General features: G+C 39.6%; 1 protein-coding gene across 1 annotated transcript; it reads right to left on the bottom strand.

Moving 5' to 3' along the window:
- Positions 1-7,156: 7,156 nt before the first annotated feature.
- On the bottom strand, positions 7,157-20,518 carry LOC306762509 (uncharacterized protein). Its single transcript, XM_079249008.1, has 2 exons — positions 20,482-20,518; positions 7,157-10,604 (listed from the first exon to the last, which is right to left on the bottom strand). Exon 2 carries the CDS (start codon positions 10,552-10,554, stop codon positions 9,709-9,711), a length of 846 nt encoding a protein of 281 aa, XP_079105134.1. The 5' UTR covers positions 10,555-10,604; positions 20,482-20,518; the 3' UTR covers positions 7,157-9,708.
- Positions 20,519-22,391: the final 1,873 nt, after the last annotated feature.

The raw sequence follows: 22,391 nt of genomic DNA, 5'->3' as shown, positions 1-22,391 counted from the left end.
GAACATCATTCATTATGAATATGAGATGAGACAAAAAAGACATTTTAACATGGCTGTTTTTTTCTTTTCCTTTTCTTTCTGGGTTTTTTTTATGCAGGGTATTGACAGCTGCGTCTTTACATTTTTATTGCACACTTAAAATTTTAAAGAAATATACAGTTTGATTATGAAAAGAATGAAGAAACCAAAAGGTATTATTTTAAAATAGTAACTTTGGGTCATTCCCACCACAAAGCAGTCACATAACAAAGAGATTGTTCCCTGTGTTATTTCGAAGGTTTTATTTCAATCATAAAAGTTGATCTGGTCCATATTAGGTTTTAAAATGAACAGTGTTATAAGACATTTACAAAAAAATAAGCTAAAATGCAGAAGCAGTGTATGAAAGAGTGTTTACACCTCCTGATTCAGTAGCTTCATAGAGCCAGTGAGTACTTGTATCTTTTTCATGACTTCATCAGTCTGATGCATAGTTGTAGATTAATTTTGAGTCTCTTTTCTTACTGTGTTCATCGACGTTCGCAGGTGTCAGTTTTACTGCATCACTTTGTTTCCTTTCCTTTTCCGACCACATCGTTGATTTTCTACGGTGCTTGAGAGCGCTGTTTTGACACGTGACTCAGTTTCAGCCAATCGTTACCTCTCTGCAGAGACGACTCTTTTGATTAAAAGAACTTAGAGAGGTTTGTGATCAACTTTAGGTCTTGTTTCCCGTGGTTATAAAACCACCACAAGTTTGAGCTGATCTGCTGGATTTGGTTTTGCGCTGATACGACTGATCACTTGGAGTTTGTTCAGGTGCAACTTTGCAGTATTTTCCATACTGGTTGGTTGAAACGACACCATGCAGCGTAAGTCCAGTGTTGTGACTTTAATGTTACAACACTGCCACTGATGAGGTGGAGGAGGCAAACACAAATGCCACAGTGCAGAGAAAGACCTTTTTGCCAGAGAAACCTTATAAAATAACCATATTTTTTCAGTCTTTTATGACAGTAACACTTAACATGCTAGCTAAGATCAGTGGTCTGAGACGTGACTGCAACATACAAACTTGTAGGTAATTTATGGTTAACTTGCTAAGATTTCTGTTCCTGGCAGGTTGACAACTGTCTTGAATCCACTAAAGTTTTACTGTAGAACAATACAGTTTCCAGGTAGTTTGGAAATGACCTTAAAACCCTGCAGATTGATTTGTAGCAACATCTGCTATTGTAAGATATTTCATTCCATTATTCCTCCTTGCCATTCAGGTGTATTAACATACTTATAAAATTTCTGCCTTTTTAAAGGAGCTCACACCTGCTGATGATCAGTTAATTCCTTTGAAGGCTTCAATTTGTCTTTCAGCTTCTGCATTTAGGTTTGATTTCATTTCAATAAAGAATTTATCTGTATGTCATGTCTTATTAGTCTGATGTATTTATTTAACTTTAAACCTTTAAAGTTTGCGTCAAGAAAAGAGCAAGCAAAAATGTTTCTTTGCATTTTATTCCCTCTTCTTTTGGGCTAAGATTATAATTAATTTATATATTTATTTATTAAAAGAAATGGTTGGAAAACCATTATTAATAAAAACTAGTGAAACAGTCATAATACGAAACAGTAATGGGACACAGACTTTAATTTTGGTGCTTTATGTCCAAACCAAGTGGTAGTGATGGCTCAGGCAGGTTAATTCCACAATTTTTATAATGAGATTCATTAAAGTCATGGAAAAATTTGCTTTACGAACTGATAACACAGGCAGTTAAAGGCTTAAAACCTGGCAAGGACCAGATATTATTATTTTTATTTATTATTATTGTTTTTTAGATTGTGTATTAAGTTGTCACTATGCTTTTCCTGAATGACACAAATACTTTGTGGAGAATTGACAGAAAGTGAACAAGTTGGGAACAAGTTGGTTCATCTGTACAAACATATCAATTGAAAGCAACAGTTTTTATGGTGAAAAACCATTTAAAGTGTTGATTAATTCATCTGTGGTAAGTGTTGCTGTTTCAGTCGATGTAATTATAGAAGTATTAGGATAGTCTCTCTTTAACCCAACAGTCTCCTCTCCTCTCATCTCTAAAGGCAGCTTGTGATGAGATGCCAGCATTCGCTTGTTCCTCCATTTGTACTCACTGTACACCCAGGCGCTCCTGCGTGAGTGTCACCTACGTAGCACAAAGAAATGCTGAAGTGATGCTAATTCTCGCTTTTTGTGATTCCCTCTTTCCTCCATCCAGCCTGACCAATAATCTCTCCTCCACTGACTCAGTCTGTCCCTCTTCCTGCTCCTAATCCGCTCCACAGCCGTGAAAACTCTCCATGAGAGAGAGGTGACCCGTTCTAATGGGTGGAGGCAACCACCCACGCACAGAACCATGGAGGGTCCAACGTAAACATAAAATCACACACACACACACACACATACACCAGACCACACTAAGTTTGCTTGGCTTGTTCTAGATTGCCCGTATAAAACACGCTGAGAACATGCTACATGGTGGGAACTTATGGATCTCTGCTACAATGTCAGACATTTCTTCATCACAGCTCATTAGGCTGAATTAAATTACTGAGATAAATTATTTGACGTTAATGTCAAAGGATTAAAAGCTGTAAACTCTGTGGTGTTAAACTAATTCTCATAGCTTCAACGTTTCCCTTGCAGAAGGAAAATGATCACATCTTGAGAAGAGCTTTGAAGCAGTTTTCTTTAGAGTTTAGTAAGTTCTGCGTAATGTTTATGTATTAAAACTGCCTCAAGCACATCTTTTTAGTGGGACCCTATAGCTACTTTCCCAGGAAGAAAGGTGTCAAGTATTGTTAAAAAATAGGCACCACAAAGAGAACATCTTATCCTGCAAATATTATATAGACTTATGAAAGTATATTTAATCTTAAAAGAAACACAGCACTGAAATTGCAACATGAGGACTCCATCATTACGGAGAAAATATGTGTTTTTATGAGCAACATCTTGCAGGATCATGTCAGAGCTCCACCAGCTAAGGTTCAGGGTTCAGTCGAAGGTAAGTGTTGCAGTATATTAAAGTAATTTTAATCCTGATCTACCACAAAATGGCTTTAAACATGGAAAATTATCTTCATAATACAGCTGAGGTGTCCAACATGGAAGAATAGTTTGGAAATTCTTCTGCAGCTTCTGCAAACACCTCGTTTTGTGGTTTTTACTGCCAGCACTGTAATGCATCTAAAAACCTAAAAACTCACTTCCCCTTTCAAATTCTTACTGGTTTTAAATAAAAGGGATTATAAATATGAGTAATATCCCAAATTTATAGAAACAAGTTCGTTAAATGTCACCAGATTGGGCTGAAAATGTGTTAAATGCTCATCAGATTTATTGAATGTGGCACAAATTTATTCACAAAATATTGGACTATAAATTAAGATAAAAAGCATCAATGTTCTGTTAGCTTATTTATAATTTATAAAGTATTTGAAAGAGCTCTATTTCTGTTGGACAAGTGTGTTTGTAGCCATTTACCTCAGGACACACACAGCCACTCGCATCCACACACACATAACAACACCCCTGCTAGCAACAGCAACAGTAGCATCATTTCCTTCAGACCGACTCCTCTGGCTCTGCTTCAGCAGATGGCCTGACAGAACCCTGGACGGGCCTGCAAGTTGGGGTGAGGATGGGGGAGTAGGGGGGGGTCTGGGAGTGTGCACTCTCTTGGGAGGATCGAGGGGAGAGCAGGGTGAGAAAGGGAGGGAAGAGACATATGCCCACAGTCCTGGCCCCTGCTGATGGACCCGTCTCTGCTGGCTGCCTTTTGGTTTGCTTGCGCACACATTTTTCACACACACACACACATCACACACACACTCAAATGAACCTGTTTTACTCACTTATGAGGACACGAATGGCTAATTACTTCATGTCAATCATGCAGCTGAAAACCAAATCTTAAGCATCGACTGCAGGAACCAACTTTGAGGTCTTCAAATGGGTGATTAAACCTCATGATGAATGTTTGTGTTAATATACTCACACATTCACACACACACACACACACACACACACACACACACACACACACACACACACACGGTGCTCACACAAACTTTACTCCTGTAGGCCTGCACAGCATTGCAGAACAGCCTATTTCCCTCTCCATCTGCACCTAAAAGACCCAGGCCCCCCGACAATGAGGTGACCATGTCGCTGCCTGAGCTGAAATAGAGGGATGGAGGAACACGCAGCAAAATGCAAGAGGAGGGGAGGAGAGAGGGAAGGGAAGGCAGGAGGGAGGAGGGAAGGGACACATTAACAAGCTATAATCTCAACTGCCTTATCCATAATGCATTGTGTGGGCCAATTTACATGGTGCTGGTCCCTCTGGGAGAAAGGAGATCATCCATCACATTACTTTATTAGCTCCCTCACACTCTCTCCCAGATGCACACGCACACACATCATTATTTGTCTCTGCCTCTCCCTCTGTTTTGTGGGCCTGTTTTGTCATGGTTGTTGTTTCAAACTGCTGCTGCCTCTATAAAACAACTCCAAACCAAGTCATGCTGCGCAGACTGGGATGACCGGGGAGAGTTTTTTTTCCCCCCTTAGTTTCACATCAAGCAATAGCTTAAAAATGTGTGACACCAGCTTATCTTAGTAAAATGACATTAAGCTGCAGTTTTTGTAATTTCAATGTAAAAAGGAAATAATAGTGAAAAGCTGCTGTGATTAGTTTGTTATAATAATAATTGTGGTGACAAATAAGATCAGAACTGTTGAAATCATGTGAGTAGGCTCACTTATTTCATTTTGTTGGAAAAATTACATTCTCATTGATTGCTATTTTGTTGATTATGTAAAGAATATTGACAACATGACACTAGATTTGCCAGATGTTTTCCAGCAGTTGGAAAAACCTGTAAAACGTGACCAACTTTGCTGAAACGGATAAGGTAAGAAAGCATAAAATGCAGTCAGATAAACTTGGACATGTAGCTATATGGTTTGTGATCAGCAACGTCAGAGCTAAATTCTGTCCTTTAAATGAGTTAAAACTGAGCTGTAATCTCCCTCTGTGATAACTAAAGAAATTTTTCTTTTAATTTCATTACATGCTTTGTAAGAAATGCATAAACTGTGAGGATGATGAGAAAATTTAAAGTGTTAATATGCTGCTGTCAGATTATTTTATTTAGGCCGTTTCATTTCCTGCCAATGACTCAATATGTGTATCAAACCTGCAGAAAAAACATATAGTCCGGCTATATATAGATATATATAGCTATGTCCAGTTCTTCTTAATACTCTGCATTGCAATAAAACATCATAAACACTAAATAATGTTTAAGCCTTTTCTAAAAAAAAAAAAAAAAAAAACATGATTCTTTTAAAGGGAAATGATTTCTTATTTTTTATTCTACTCTGTCCAAAGGCATAAAAAAAAAGAACAGTAGACAATAAGCAAACTTAAATTGAAAAATAAAATCATCAGATGTGTGTGCCAGGCACCAAATGCTGACTGGTTTTCCACCATCTTTTGAACCAAATCTGCCCATTTAACACCAGTTAGCGGATCCTTCAGAAATTATGTTAAAGTATGAGATTATTTCTCCAGTGTAATGATAATCACTGGAGAAAAACAGGTTGATGATATTTTAAGTCTATTTTTTAAAAACCCCTCACACTCTTATTTTATTTATTTATTTATTTATTTATTTATTTCAAGTTTTTGATCTTTGTTATTTCATTCTATTTACGCACTATCATGTGTAGCCTACATAAAACTTTAAGGGATGAGACTGTATAAACTGTAACCTAAATTCACATTTTACGTGTGTGATGTGTATGCGTGTGTGTGTGTGTGTGTGTGTGTGTTGGTGTTGTATGTTTGTATCTTGCTGGATAGACTCAAATGATCCATGTAGGAGAATGACCCTTTAGCTACACACCCGCACACAAACACGCACACGCACGTGCAGATCCGTCAGAAGCAGAATAAAAAGAGCATAATTGCAATCATATACATGGAGCTTGGGCTCCGTGGCCATACCGTACCATTAGTACCACAAATAAGTAATAATTCGCTAATGACAACATTATGTTGAGTCAGTTTAGGGCCAATTAAAGTGAGTGATATTTACATATGCCTAATGAATCACGAGCGTGGCAGTTCGGGCGGGTGCTCATGAATATTCAAGCAGGCATTTCTCTCCCGCGCGCTGCAGTTTATAAACTGAATTATGGCTGATTTGCCCTTTTAAAAAATGAACATGGGCGCATCTCCCATAAGGAGGCGGCGAACAATAACGTCTGATTATAAAAATGTTTTACTGCTGAGCTGTGTGGAGACGGCGGCCCAGTTTGCTCTCTTCCAGTCCACCTCTGGAGACTGGAACCAGTACCTGCAGAGTGGGTTCTCACGAGTGTGTCTCAGTCGATTTGCTCTGACTGCAGGTAGTTTGTCAGCTCAGGGGAACCTTTTAGAGCCCATGGGGAGCCCCTCTGGGAGAAGCAGGCCCCGATGATGCAGGGGACTTCACCGCTGTGCGCACGCGTGCTTGTGTGTGTGTGTGTGTGTGTGTGTGTGTGTGTAGTAGGGGGCGGTGGTGACCTCTCAGGTGCGGGATCAACAGGCGGCATCAGTTTGCATTCACGCTGCACGTTTATCATGCAAATAAGTTCCTCTTAAGCAGGTGCGCGTGCGTGCATGTGCCTGTCTTTTACCAGGACAGCAGTCATTATGAAACCCCAAATGTCGCCACAGACAGACAGACAGACAGGATGTTTTGTGGCAAAGATGGATGCAGCTGCGCCTCATAAAGACCAATGATACAAAACAAACAGTGAATCAGGAAATACTGCAACATAAATAAATAAATAAATAAATAAAAACCCTCCACATGTCACACTGACCACCTTTAAATCCGGAATCCAGATATGCAAAGCAGTTGCACATAATATTCTAATATGTTTATAGATTTACAATATTTCACGCGTGCACCCAGCTGAAGAGGCGAGTTTTTGCCACAATTCTTTTGTGACTTTGTTCTGTGACTCCTGTTGATGATTTGTTATAAACACTTCATCAAATATGTACACAAAATGAACAATTAAATTCACAAGCATGTTAATCATGCATCCATCTCTGTGTTGTACAAAAATGCAAAAGCGGGCATTGTTTATTTCATTTTTGAACAAATAAATATAAGTGCAATTAAAACTTTTAACAACACGGAGAGTGAATCAGTTTTGTACAAACATTTCTTAACTGTGGTGAGAAATGTGAAGTTTACATCAGCAGCCACACTTCTTCAGAAAGAAGTTTCTCTTCTCATCAGGTTGATGTTTTGCCTCTGCTGCCATCTTGTGGTTGAAACCTGCAAGTGGCCTACTGCTCTGATCCACATACGGACTGTGGTGAGAGGAAAAGGGCCAGAAGTGAGTCGCAGTGATGACTCTCTGGCTTCTTAGCAATATAGAGAAATTGCACATTTAAGCAAAACTAAAAGTTATCTGCTTATATTATAACCATATGACACAAATGCCCCAATGTTACTTATTTTATCAGTCAAACACAGACCTGGAGTGAGTTTAGGATCAGGAACTCGCTCTAAGATCTATGTTCTAGTCTTCAGAGGTGTTTCTCATAATGTAGCATGTACTAATAAATAAGTAATACTTTATTGATCTCAATTTTGGAACAAAAAACTAACTAACAATGAGATCTTTTCTAACCTTGCCATATATATTGCAATATTAAAAAATACAGGAATGTTCAACATATGACTTGAATAGTACTTTAAGTTATGCTGCATAACTTTACATCCTGTTGACAATAAATCTGCTATGATATAATCTCTTTTAGTGAACGTTACAATCAGCTTTTTGTCTGTATTTGAGAGTTTTTCTGGTTGTTATCTTGTACTGCTAGCTTTTAATGTTCTATGTCCTGAGTAAATATTTTATTCTATCATGATTAGTTTATTCCTGCCCATGTTTCAGCGGTTGTAAATAAAAATGGACGGGCTCTCCATTCATGTCCGCAGGTTAAAGATGGACAGATGGAGAAATGAACATATTGAGTTCCTACACTGCACTACCTGCAATTGTCATGATTTTTCCCAGTCGTCCCTGAAGGCACCCTCCTGTGCTGATGAGCTGATGATTACCACCTGTGCCTCCTTCTATTTAAGCAGCGGGCTCAGGATTGTTGATTGCCAGATTGGCAGAGTCTCTGTTTGCTTCCAGCCTTCTGTGAACACAAGATTACCCTGTATTCCTGCCCTGTTTCCCTTTCTCCCGAGAACCTGCCTGCCCAGAGTTTTTCCTCTTGCCTCTTCCCCTTGCATTACTACTTGGTGTATGGACCTTGGACTGGACTTTGGACTTGGATTTTGGATTCTGGACAAACCCCCAATAACCTCGGGTGAGAGGAACTCCCTTTCTTCCTTCTTGGGCATTTTTTCCTGAAGTTGGATTCTCCCTGTGTGCCATCCTTCACTAACCCTCCTGTCCTCACCAGCAAGACACAGTCGGGGTCCTCAAGGAGGACTTCAAGCCATCCTTGCCATAGCCTCCTGCTTCCTTGTCCCCCCCTGTAATTGTCAATAAAACCTGTAACCAGTCCTGAGGTTTTCTGTGTCCTTTGGGTCCCATCTCCTGTGCCGTTACAGCAATGTGACTCTTCCAGACATGTACATTGCAAAGATGATGCTCAAACAATATATTGCACAACTCTACCTGAAGTAAAAGATAATGGTGTCACAAGTTATTTTATTCGTTTTGTAAATTATCATAAATAATTCCTTCTAGTTAGTCTTGTTAAAGAGGTCGATGGCTGTTGGCAGGATTGGACTCCTGTTCCTTTCTGAAGGAACAGTAGCCTCTTACTGAAGACACTATTTCCTCTATGTTGTTGAGAGGCTTTAAAGGATATTTTCAGCAGATTGTGTGTTTAATTTATTTTGTTTTAAAAGTTTATTTGTAAAGGACTATGTACAGAAAACAAAAAACATTCAATTCATACTGCAAAGATGCATTGTATCAGACGGCAGCTTTCCAGCTAGTTTCCATCTGCAGTGCAATATTGTTCAGCATTATTCCACCCAGCTAAACAGCGGTGAAATGTGTTAGTCCAGTCTGAACACATATGATGAAAGCTAAGGAGAAAGTTTTCTCAGAAATATAATTTAAAAAACCAAATCACTTTCAGTTTTTACGTCATATTACCTACAAATTCAAAACTGGATCATTTTACCTTTGGAAGCAGCTCATAAAATTAAAGTTTGGTGTCTTTAGGCTTTGTGATGAACTAGCAAACCTGTCCAGGGTGTACCCTGCCTCTTGCCCAATGATTACTGGGATAGACTGCAGCTTCTCCGTGACCCTTTGTTGGCTGATCTTTAAATGAAACAAATACCAGATATTAAAGAAATAGTTGCTGATCAGAGTTTTTTGTGACTCTGTGCTTTTCTCGGGACATTGAGAAACAAATAGTTTAAATATGTTCCTTTACAGGTCCTTTTCTTGTGCCAAATGCCTGTCTGAATCTAATAACCTGACTATAAAGCCAGGAAAATCTGCAAAATAAAACATATTTTATCCTCTAATTCAAGAATGTAACAGGATTAAGTCTAAACCAGAATGTGAAAAAATAAGGCCTGCAATAAGATGATTGTTTTAAACATTGTAACACTGATTATCTTCCTCCTGAAAGCAAGTCTTCGTCAGTACACAAAGCTGACGTAGATGAGCGACGTCTCTGGCAGCTTTGGCAGGTGAAGGTCTGGGAAAGGCAGCGTACCATCGCTGTCTATGTGTGTTTGAACTGTGTAGGCTTTGACCACTGCTCCCCAGCTCAGCACAGAGCTGTGGATGATTCCCAGTCTGGCTTGTTCGTGATACGCTGCTCCCAGTTCCCTGCCCAAGAGCATATCCTGGATCTGGATTGAGGACTGAGCCACAAAATCTGTTTTAGTGTCTGCAGCCAGGTCCATGTTTGTATCTCTATCCCGGTTGTATCTGTTTGTACCTAAATGAAAACCATTATCTCTGTCTGGGTTTGTGATGGAGTCTAAACTTTTGGCCCTGTTCACATCACTGCAGTAAAGAAATGGCCTTTCAGGCAGATTCACCACAGTCAGCTTCTCTGGCAGGTTCACCATAGTCAACCTCTCAAGGTGCTGCACTGCAAAATGCCCCCCAATGGAAGAAAAAGGCGTCCCCCTGGACCCACCAGCACCACAGTGGATCAGCGTGAGGTGCCTCACCTCCGAGTTGTTGAGCAGACACGCCACGTTGGCTGGCGACGAAAACCAAACCGTTAGATGTTTGAAACAAAAGACAGTTTTCATTGGCGACTGCGGGCAGTGCAGAGAGGAAAGCTGGATTTCTGTGCATATGCAGTCTTTCAGAGAGGAGGTGCTGCAGGGCTGCGGGTCTTGGCTGCAGGAGTACAGGCAAAAGCCTCTTTGGGTGACATAAGCCAGATGAAGGTCAGACTGCTGTAGAGCCACCGATGCACACAGCAGCACCAAGAGGAGAGGAGCAGGAGGAGGGCTAAAGGCAGGCATCAGGGCTGGTGGAGAGTCTCAGGTGGTATGCTGACTGGTGCGGATGCTGCCTGTGTGTGAGAAAGAAAAGGACATCAGCTGATTGGATCAAACAGTTAAACATTAAGAGGAAAAAACGTTTAAAAGTAGTGATAAAAGACCCCAGAAGACTCAGTTAGTCCCACTCTCCATCCTGATTCTCTGTTAAAGGTTTGCTCGTGGTAAAATTGTATTTTTTCCCTCTTCGTCATCACCAGATGCTGCCTTAAAGAGAAATATCAGACATTTCTCTTTGCTAAGTGCCCTTAGATGACTTCATTTTGGGAATTGGGTCCGTAGAAATAAAATGAACTGAACTGAAAGACCTGCATACATGGTCGAGGGCGTCAACAGAAGCGAAGAGGAAAAACAATATGAAAAGCCAAAACAATTCTAAGCTCTGTTGAGCCAATCACAGCTGCAAGCTGCAGCTGAGACGAGTTATGCTGAAATGAGAAGAAGTAAGTGTGGACCTCTGTTACAATTTGGAAGTGTCTCAGTTTTCACAGCTGCAGCTCCTTTTCGATGCTATTTGAACCGGGCTGCTTTTTGCTCTTGTCAGTGGTTTCCCTTGGCAGCTCCTTCAGCTGACATCTGTCCATGACGAGATAATAACAACCTCGTTTTGTATCAGCCAGAAGCTTCTATAAAGGACACCATGCCTGTTGTGGTACAAACAGGCGGATTTTGTACACATTAGTCCAGACTGCCTACTGTGGTGCAAGGTTTCAGTTCCTACAATTCTCGTTAGAGGTTTGCATTTATTATTTACACAATTACCATTTAGCTTGTCTGATATTTGACTGTTTTGACGTCAACCTGATGCTTTAGCCAGAATTCTGTCTGAATATTTGTTTACTTGTCAGAAATGCTTTGTGTTTAATTAAGTTTGCTGGTTTCCTGGCACAAAGCCGACCACTGAGCACATGTTTCTTTCTAAAATCAATCAAGTCAGGCTTTTGTGATGCCAACAGCAAAAGCTAATTTTTTTTTTTTTTTTTTTATTCCACCAGCAGCTTTCATTTGGTTTGATTATCTCTTGACACACCAAACATCTTCAGCTGATGGTTTTGGGACAAAATATCTCACTCAAACTACAATATGTTATAGATACCCTCAAAAATTCCCCCTCAGAGAACAGTTTACTCTGTTTTTAAAGCTAATATGACACCATGTGAATAACTGCATTAAAAGTTTGTAAAATATTGTGTCTGAAAATTCAACTGGAAAATAGTTTTGGTCATATTTGTTGTAAAGTTAGCATCAAGAGATAAACACCTCTTGATGTAGTCCTTGAATGGAGCCATACTGTATGTTGCTGCTGAAATGGAAACAAATATTTTGAGTCAAACTGTTATTTATAATAAGTCTCAGCAATCTTTGCTGTCATCAAGTGATACAGAGGTGCAGGCTCACTATAGAACCAAGCATTAAAAATTATGAATAAAAAAAACAATCTGTCTTTGTCACTGCAAAATTTTGAAAAAATGTAATCTGATGAGCTTCAGTAATTTCAACTTTATTGAATTATTTTTTAATGCATTTATTATTTACTAGTTGAGCCAGTAAGCACATATGTTGAGAGACAAAACAGCAATAGAGTGTGTGACAAACCATAGTTGTATAATCTCTTACTGCAGGACTAGTTTTGGGCAGACATCCTCTCAACAGAGATTAAGACTAAACCGAATTTAAAAAAGGTTCACTTCCAGGCAAGAACTGGCTAAAGACAAACCAGGTGTGGGTGTTATAAAGGTGAGTTTGTAAGTATGCACTCACAATAGATCTACTTTTGACTCATTTTTAGTGTAGACGCCCAACTAGGGATAGGCATTCAAAATTAGCCTTGGCTAAAACGCTGTAGTATGTGACACCATACATGAAGCATACTTGTCCTCTCAGCTAAAAAAAATTATTTATATATACACTACTCACAAAAAGTTAGGGATATTTGGCTTTCAGGTGAAATTTATGGAAAATGCAATATGTTCATGCTACAGTGATATAATATCATAAAAGTAAGACATTTAAGTAGAAGGATGCACTGCTGATTTCCTCATCTCAAAAAATTCATTCAACACAAAAGGTAACAACAATGGTCGTTACACCACAACAAAAAATTTGAACGTCTCAATATCTCGTCATGTGCCCTTGAGCATCAATTACAGCTTGACAACGACGTCTCATGCTGTTCACAAGGCAACTTATTGCCTGCTGAGGCATGGCATCCCACTCTTCTTGAAGGGCAGCCCTCAGGTCATTGAGGTTCTGGGGTGCAGGGTTTCGAGCCTCTACACGACGGCTCAGCTGATCCCACAGGTTTTCAATGGGATTCAGGTCTGGAGAGAGTGCAGGCCATTCCATTTGAGGTACACCAGTCTCCAACAGCCGTTCCCTGATGATGCGGCCTCAATGAGCAGGAGCATTGTCGTCCATGAAGATGAAATTAGGCCTGTGCTGTTCATGTAGGGGCACAATCACTGGATTAATGATGTTATTCAGGTAGTATGGGCTTGTCACTGTACCATTCACAAAGTGTAGGGCAGTTCTGTACCAAGTGGACACCCCTGCCCACACTGTAACACCGCCACCACCAAAAGCTCGCCTGGTGACAACAGTGGCTGATGCATAGCGCTCTCCCTGACGTCTCCAACATCGTTGCCGGCCATCATTTCTGCTCAGTGTGAATCGACTTTCATCAGAGAACAGCACTGAGGCCCACTGGTTCCTCGTCCAGCGTAAATGCTCCCTGGCCCATGCAAGACGATGATGCCTGTGCCTGGTGGTGTGGTCAGGTACCCGTGCAGGTCGTCTAGCACGCAGACCACGCTGATGGAAACGGTTTCGAATGGTCTGACATGACACTTGGGTGCCTCTCACCTCTCTTAAACGTGCCTGGAGTTGAGTGGCATTCATCATCCGGTTTCTCAGGGCAGTGTTCACAATGTAGCGGTCATCAGCACGGGATGTGGCCAAAGGACGTCCACTTCTAGGCCTTTCTGTGACTCTTCCAGTCTCTCCATATCTCTGTTGCAACCTGCTGATGACACTCTGTGACACTCCAAGCTCAGTGGCCACTTCTGTCTGAGAACGTCCTGTTTGAAGCATCGCAATGGCAAGGGACTGTTGTTCCATTGTTAGGTGTCGTCTTGGTCTCATGATGTCAAAATGTGAACAGCATGATGAGGACAACTGTTTAAACACCAGCTCTAATTGAACCAGGACATTTATTGGTCAATTCAAGGATCACACACCTGCCGTGATTTTTGCCGTTAAGCTCCTTGTTAGAGAACAGCAACTTGTGCAAAATTTATTGAAACATTTAGCAGTTGGACATGTGCATTTAAAAGCTTAGAGAAGATCACATTAAGTTCACCTGTACAGGTTTGAATGCATTTTAGGCTTGTTGTGAAATTTCACCCAAAAGCTGAATATCCCTAACTTTTTGTGAATAGTGTATGTGTATATAGATAGATAGATAGATAGATAGATAGATAGATAGATAGATAGATAGATAGATAGATAGATAGATAGATGTAAATCTGGGCAACATGTCCAGATCTGCAAGCAGATTGTTGTAGCATCAGAAGACCACACCATGTGCCCCCCTTGTCTGCTAACAACAGGAAACAGATGCTGCGATTCATGCAAGACCTGAAGATACGAAACCATGTTGCCTCTGGTGAGTCTCTGTTTCAGCTGCAACATATACAGTTGTGCTCATATGTATTCATTCCCTTTCATTTAAGAAAAGGCTGAATTTACAACAGTCACTCAAATAACTGGAGACTTTAAAAAGGAACAATAACTAAAAATTTGCTGTTGAACAGTGGGACAAAATACCTGTCAACAGGTGCAGAAGTCTGACTGAGAGGAACAGAAAACACCTGACTGTAGCGGCAACATTAAAGGATTGTTCAACAAAATATTAGTTTATGAGGGCTGTAACATGTAATAAATGATCTTATTCGTTTGCTTTAAAAAAAAAATATTTCAATTGAACCAGATTTATAAAATAATGTCACCATTTTCATGAAATTTTTATTTACTATTACTTTAGTCAATTTCAGCTTATTCTACAGGCAGATGTTTTTTTTTCCTTCTTTAATGAAAGGGTATGAATAAATATGAGCACAACTGTAGGCAACACATGATTTCTTATTTCACATGACATTTTACACACTTTGACCCAACTTGTTAAAGTTAAAGTTGTAGGACAATATCCAGAACCGCCTAACTGATGCATAAAAAATGATCATTTTAGGTTTTAACAAAGGAGCTTTTCTCACGGTCAAGAAGTTTCTTAATCAAGTCTTTACGTCACTGCATGCACTCAACACACAGACCAGGAAGAGATGAGCTCATGTGCTAAACTTAGTCTCTTTTTTGGAAAAATGATTTCTTCAATTCCAAAGCAGTGTTACAGCAAAAGTTAACTTGAACAAGAGCCTGAACTATAACTTCAGATGTAAACCTTACTGCTTTTCTCTTTTAATTCCTTCTCAGATGAGTCATGAACATATACTATTTCATATGATTATCTGTTTTCTTATTGTGTCATATGGTTGAGTTCAATCCTCCCTGGCTAAAAATGTAGATAAAACTTTATGCTCCCAAACCAGAGATCCACTTGATTTGTTTTTTTTATGTAAAACGTACACCTCTTTACAGTAAACCCACATTACATGAGTCACTGGTACAAAAACCTCAAATCCCCAGCTTTAAAGCAGAACCAATACATTTTTTAATCCTGTTCACTGAAACTGTCCCTGTGCCTTTACAGTAACACTGAGACAGGTGGAATGTCCCTTTAATGAAGGCTCTGAACCACAGTCCAGTGCATTATGGGTGTAACTCCAGTACATTAGGGATGTGGCATTATGGGTGTCATTTCATCATCTGGCACCGCCATACCTCAGCAGTTATAACTTGTGAAATCTCCATTTTCTCATGATACAGCTGAAAAAAAAAAGTTGTTGAATGAACAGTTGAATGAACATAAAAAAAGTAAACTACCCAGTTGTGTGTGTGTGTGTGTGTGTGTAGTAGAGGGGGGGGGGGGGGGGGGGGGGGGGGGTTGGTGGTTATGAGAAAAATTATTTTGGCAGAATAATTTTGGAATGCCCAGTGCGTATCATCTTCTTACATGTCAAAATTATTGCATTGCAATTTGTGTCTCTTACAGATTTCTACCTAAGAGAGCAGAGTCTCGGCCTAATTGCCTCATTCATTCATGGAAACCTTCAGGTAACTCTTCCACTGTCTTTGGATGCTCATGTTAAATCACTTGTTCATTCTCGTTTTTATCATTTAAATGACATTTCCAAACTGCGTCTTTTTTGTTGTGTCAACCCGAGATGGAGATGATCATTCTTGCCTTCATCTCATCGAGACTTGATCATCGTAATTCTATTTACACGCGTTTAAGCAAAGAAAATCTCTTGACGTTTTCAGGCTGTCCAGAACGCTGCTATTACAAACTCCACCAAATTCTCTCATGTCACTCCGATACGAAGCTGCACTGGCTTCCTATTTATTGCAGCGCGCATTTTGAAATCCTGGTTTTGACATATGGAGCCCCACATGACCAAGCACCAGACTATGTCAGTTCCCAGGCTGAAAAGCAGAGGTGGCAGAGCTTTTGCAGCAGTGGTTCCTTCCCTCTGGAACTCCCTTCCTCTCTTCCTGAGATCTGCAGACTCACTGAAAACTCATCTTTTAAAACTTTTGTACCTACAAGCAGTTATTTACACAGAAAGGCTGTTTGAACCAGCTGACCTTTTTGCTGTTAGGCAACCAGTACTGACCGCCACAACACCGTGCAACGAAGGAAGACTGCATCAAAGGATATGAATAAGAATTTGGGTACAGGTTCGCTTTAAACTTGAACTATCCATATGACTTGAAATGTGCTATTTTAGTCGTTCAAAAGGTTTGTGAATCTGTGCCCACTGCTCAGCTAGGATCCAAGCCCTAAAAAGCCGTTTGATATCTGATCTGATTGTGACTTTGAAATAGTCTGAGATAATGGAAATATTCAATTGTTTTTAATAAATAAGGTGACTTGTGAAGTCTTTAAAACAGGCTGGGCTACATGGTGAGGTGGGGATCAGTATTGTTGCTTCACTGCTAGAAGGTTCCTGATTCAGGCCTCTGACTTCTTTGTGGTTTGCATGTTGCCATTCTGATTTACTCACACAATAATGTTGAAACAGCTTGTGAAGCTAAGTTGGCTCAACGTTTTCTAGAACTATTTTTCTATTTAGGAAAACGAGTTGTTTCAGCTCAAAGACAAATATAGACTGGAATATCAATCCTAACTTTGTTAAATTAATATTCTAATTTGGGTTTCCCTCTTAATTTGGTCTCACACAACATCAGTTGAATTTACTCAGAAAAGCTTTGTAGCTGCATGAATTACAAATCAAATCAAATCACTTTTATTAAACAGACTCAGGTGCATAAATCACATATGAGACAGAGGAGAAAAACAAACACATAAAGTAGCAAAAAGATCATCAAGATCATCTAAAAACATAGATACATTTCAACCACTGCTGACTGAGAGCAACTCTCGGAAGGATCTGGGAGAGCCACAGCGATGCGATTCGTGGATTTTTTCAGACGTTGCATAAACATCACATTGCGTAGAAGTGCTTTCAGTGTGCTCACTCCTGGAGTGACAAATATCTGACTGGACCTCCCACCATAGGAAAACTTAAGTATGATTTGCACTGATAGCATCGTTGTATGCAACTTGTAACTTTTAAAAAAAAAAAAAAGAAAAACACAAATATGTTGTGTACCGTAGCGTGCAATAAGCTTTAAACAAGCACTTTAACCATAGTAGTGCTCTGATGCAGTTTGCTTGTGCATATATAACTTACAGCATTGTCAGCACATTTCATCTTCATTACTCACATCGTCTGTAACAAAATGACCAAGGTATTTAATCTTTTGGCAGACCTCAAGTCGTGTTTTAGAGAGTTTAAACACTGGAAAATGAAGCCATTTATCCTGCTTGGGTCTGCATATTAACACAGCACTCTCACAGGCATTATACTTTATATTACAGATTACTTGGTCCTAATTAATATTGTCCCTCTCAGGTATTAATTTTTTAAATAAGCCGGTATAGAAAATTGATGGATGGATCATATATAGTTCTTGCATTTTATGCTGTTTCTTTTCATGCTCCTTCGTGGTTTTCCCAGTGGTTGGGTCGTCTGCTTCCACTACTAGCCCTGACACATTTCTGTCATTATACAGCAACAAATGAAAGTGAAATTAGGCTTCACCTGCTATTATATAATCATGTGTGTGAGTTTAACATATGCTTAAATATAAAAACAAAAGGTTCAGATTATAAGTAGACCTCTCTCAGTTCAGGTCAAACAATAAAAAAAAGTTTAGTTAATGGAAATTAGAGTAAAACACTCTGTGTATTGTGTGTATTTCTTATACTTTATGTATTTTCCTACCACAACACAAAGAAAATAGGGTGTGGGTACTTAACAGCTGGTTTGAATTGGGTCTTTGTTTCACACACATAGTGTGATGGGGTGTGTTCTTCCTGAACTTTAGTTGTACAGATAGTTTTGCAGTGGAACGTCATTGAATTTCACATACACAAACACACACACTTCGAAAATTATAACTGTGGAGATGGCTTTAGGATTCCAGAAAAAACATTGTTTTGAAATGTTGTTTTTTTTCCTCAGGTCTGGGTAGAGTTTCTGGCTTGGCAGGGATATCAGAGCAGGAACATGAGTCTAGATTATCCTCGTGCCGGGGCCGAGCTGACCACTACATTCTTCAACTGACCATATAAGGCAGATTATCCAACTATCATCAACAGCATATTTTACTTGCTGCATTTTTCCCCCCATGTTAACTATAAAAATATGATGGTTTGACCGTGTCACATGGATTATGTGTCAGTTAAATATTTTGTTTAATCTGCATGAAATGCTAAAAACCAAATGTGCAGATTTTTGTGGTTGAGTCAGACTATCAGATAACAATGAACAAAACAAAACTGACCAACTAGAAGGTTCAGTGAGGTGGTTTTCTGTCTTTTTTATACCACCTAAAGTTAAAAAAAAAAAAAAAAAAAAGATGGAATTTATTTTTCTAAGCTTTTGATAGAGGCTTACGGGCTGCTGAGGGAATAAACAGCATGAGAGGAAACGGGTACTTTACTCGGTCTGAAAAAGAGAAAACATCCAGCAAGTAGCTGGAGGTCTGGGTAACAGTGATTTGTTGATGTGAGAGGTCAGAGGGGATTGGGCTGACTGCTTGGAGTTTATAGAAAAGCCACAGCAACTCAAATAATCGCTGGTTACAACCGAGATATGCCGAATCTGAACATGCAGCACGCCAAACCTCGATGCAGATGGACTGCAGCAGCTGCAGAAGACCGCACCGTCATGTCAGCTATGAACAAGACACAGAGGAGCTACTATTCACACAGACTCATCAGAATATGATAATACCAGACTAAACACTGATCTGATGTGTCTCCATTTCAGCTGCACAGGTGATGACAATGTATGAGCGATTCCTGGTAGTGTCATGCTGTCTGGAATATTTTCTTCGCACTTTGACCTCCCAGTACCACTTAGATCATTTAACCGTTTAAGTCTGGCGACATGAAACACAATGTCTTTCACACCACGGCCTACTTCAGCATTATTGCTAACCTTCAAATCAAATCAAACTTCATTAATAAAGCACTTATCATACAAAACCAGCTCAAAGTGCTTCACATAATAAAAACAAAAACTCTACACACACTCAAGCATAAAACATCAAATCATCAAAACATCACACTCTCTTTCTCTCTCACACACACATCATCATACTCACACCTACACAGAGCACATTTACAACACACAAACAGAAGCTCCCACTTCTAGTTTCTGTCTCTTTAACTGAAACATCCATAACTGGAGACAAATATCTGAGGAAAAACATCTGGCTTGGCACTGAGGTGAGGAAAACTATGTCTTGGGGATTTGTCCACGCCAGGAACTGCCCCACCAAGGACCGCATAGGGTGTCACCGTGGGAACCGCCCATCCTGGGACAATCTCCATGGCAACGACCCCACAGACCAACTAGGTATAGTTCATATGGAGAATCCCCATGAGGAAAACACAAGTTAAAAAAGTAAAACAAGATCAAATAAACCTAAAAACAACAACAAAAAAGAAGCAATCAAAAATGAATACGTTAATTATATATGCTTTCCAAATATCTGTCTTATAAGAGAGCTCCAATGAGACACAGTTTAGAGCTTCAGCCCAACAACAGTAGCAGAAATAATGGTGTGTGTGTTAACAAAGGCTGAGAAGAAGGAATAAATGTTCCAACCTGAAAATAGTCTTACTGGTGTTACTTGTTTGGACTGCTCAGTTTGATTTAAAAAGAAATTAAACTGTCAACGGTATCGCTTTATTTCTGTTTTTGTAATAACCCCACTTATTCCAGAAAAGTGGGTAAATGTCTTATAAATCTTGTTCAGCAATGATTCATAAACTTGGAGAGGAGCTGGCTCAAACATTAGATCATTTGTGGGTTAAGACATGAAAGTTGTGTTCTGTTGACTTTCTAGAAACCACCCAGAAATGACATTTACAAAGACAGCAGAACAATAGAGACTCCTTCAGTTCAGGATTAAAAACAGTTTTCCATGTGAACAAAAATACAAGAATGTCTAAATTACGTAACAGAGACTCAGGAATGCACAGCTATGCAATGTAATATGAGAATACACAGCAGGCCGTGCTTTCAGTGCCTTTCGCAGAGTTTTAACTGGACTCAAACGTTCATCTTCACAGCACCATAAATTGTAACACATGCAAGGACCCATAAAATAGGTTTCCCAGAGTGCTGGATTGTTACTTACCCTCAACGTCCTGCTGAGGAGCTGATCTGTGAATGCGTCAGTTGGACACTGGGATGGGGAAGAAAACTCTCACATCCAGCTGACGTCAGGATGTGGGAAGTATCCCAGAGAGGAAACTGTAATTCACCTCATATGGAGTTCAGCTTTAAATACACCATTTAATCACCAGCTAGGTCTAAGAACAGACTTAAACGCAGAGTATCTCCCTCTTTATTTATTCATGCAGTCTTCATCTATACCAGGACCTGAAGGAACAGAATTGGATTAATAAACAAGAGATTTAGGCAACACTTTTTATTCCCTTCTTCTCCTCTTCTATTCTTCTGGTTAAGAAAAATGTCCAGCCAAATGTCTGTGGTCCTCCTGAAAGATAGGCCTTTATTTTGCATGTTTCTGCTGAAAAAAGTCAGAATTAACAAGTTGTATGACTCCACAGCCCGACATGCCTTCCAGGTCACACAACTGTGTTTGCTTGCAAAATAAGGAATGCCTACATCTAATCTGTCTACATCTGTCTACATCTGCTTGAAAAATGCATTTTTCCTCAACCTTATTAAAACTAAAATGTATCATATTTGAAACACAAAGTTTCTGATATGTTTTGCATCACTTTATTTTAAAAACTCCAAATGTTGTTGAAAACAATCTACTTGTCTTCAACCTCCTAATAAACATCAGAAAGCAGAGGTTTGCACCGTCATAAATTTGACATATCACATGGTAATAAATGGGAACTATGGTTAAGTTTGTTTTTAGGTTTTGTTTAAGGGCAAAGTCCTTTTTTTTCTTTAAAAAAGTACTTTTCTTACAATTTTTTCACAAGTTGAGTGTTAAAGGGTTAAATAGAATTGCTCCATGTTTTGGTGCATTCACAGAACATAGGACATTTTTCTATTTGGACAAAGGGGTTAAAACAATGACCAAAAAACCCCACAAAGCAACTTGAGAAGTACTGTGGTACTAATTTTTCCACTCCCCATTGTTGGTTTCAGCCCATTTTGAGTCAGATGACCAAGTTGAAAAGGGGGAGGATTTAAATCCAAACACATTTTCTTCGTGTTTTTTTTTCTTTCTTTTTTTTCAGAACATCATGCAATACACTCCTATTTCAGGGATTGGTCATGTCCCAGTAGTTACAATGAACATGAATGAATTGGGAGAAGACATTTCTAAGCCTCACATTTTTTAACTACTGCAAAAAAACAAACAAAAAAAAACTGGTTCTGTGCTGGGAGTAACTCTGGAGCCACTGGAGTTGATTGTCCAAAAAGGAATGGTGCACAAGCTGATGAACATGATGGAGGTTTCTTCACACCCTCTCCACAACACAGTGAAGAAACAACAAAGTGTGTTCAGTGAGAGGCTTCTTCAGGTCTGCTGTAAGACTGAAAGATACAGAAGATCATTCATACCAACTGCCATCAACCTCTGGAACAAGACCTTATCAACAATTATCTACTACAATATTGAATTTCCCTTTGGGGATCAATAAAGTATTTTTCATTTTATTTCCTATCCAATGGGTAGTATGGGCACAAGCCCAGGGGCCTACTTGGGGCCCACTTGGGGCCCATGTGGAGCCCATGTGGGGAAAACACCAGCAGTTTGGACATGAAAGAAAATGTACATGCAAGCCAGATAATTACACCACAGTGTCTAGTGTATTGCTAGTGGTACCATTGGGTGAGAGATGTAAGAAATGTCGTTTCAAAGTGTATCATTCACAATTTTCACAATGTTGCAGTGGGGAAGGGGGCCCGTGGAACATTCTGGGCCCAGTGGCCTGTGCACTTTTAATCCGGCCCTGACAGATGACCAAGGTGAAAAGGGGAAGGATTCAAAATTAAATACCTTAAATATTTTCTCATAACATCATACAATACACTTGTATTTCAGGGATATATGTCCCA

This window comes from Telmatherina bonti, assembly GCF_933228915.1.
Source record: "Telmatherina bonti genome assembly, chromosome: 11".
Taxonomy (NCBI): domain Eukaryota; kingdom Metazoa; phylum Chordata; class Actinopteri; order Atheriniformes; family Telmatherinidae; genus Telmatherina; species Telmatherina bonti.
The sequence above is the reverse complement of the archived record's forward strand: the minus strand, read 5'-3'. Positions and strand labels throughout refer to the sequence as shown.

Excerpts from the sequence above, each read along its gene's own strand:
- LOC306762509 (XM_079249008.1), bottom strand. The coding sequence starts at position 10,554 with ATGCCTGCCTTTAGCCCTCCTCCTGCTCCTCTCCTCTTGGTGCTGCTG.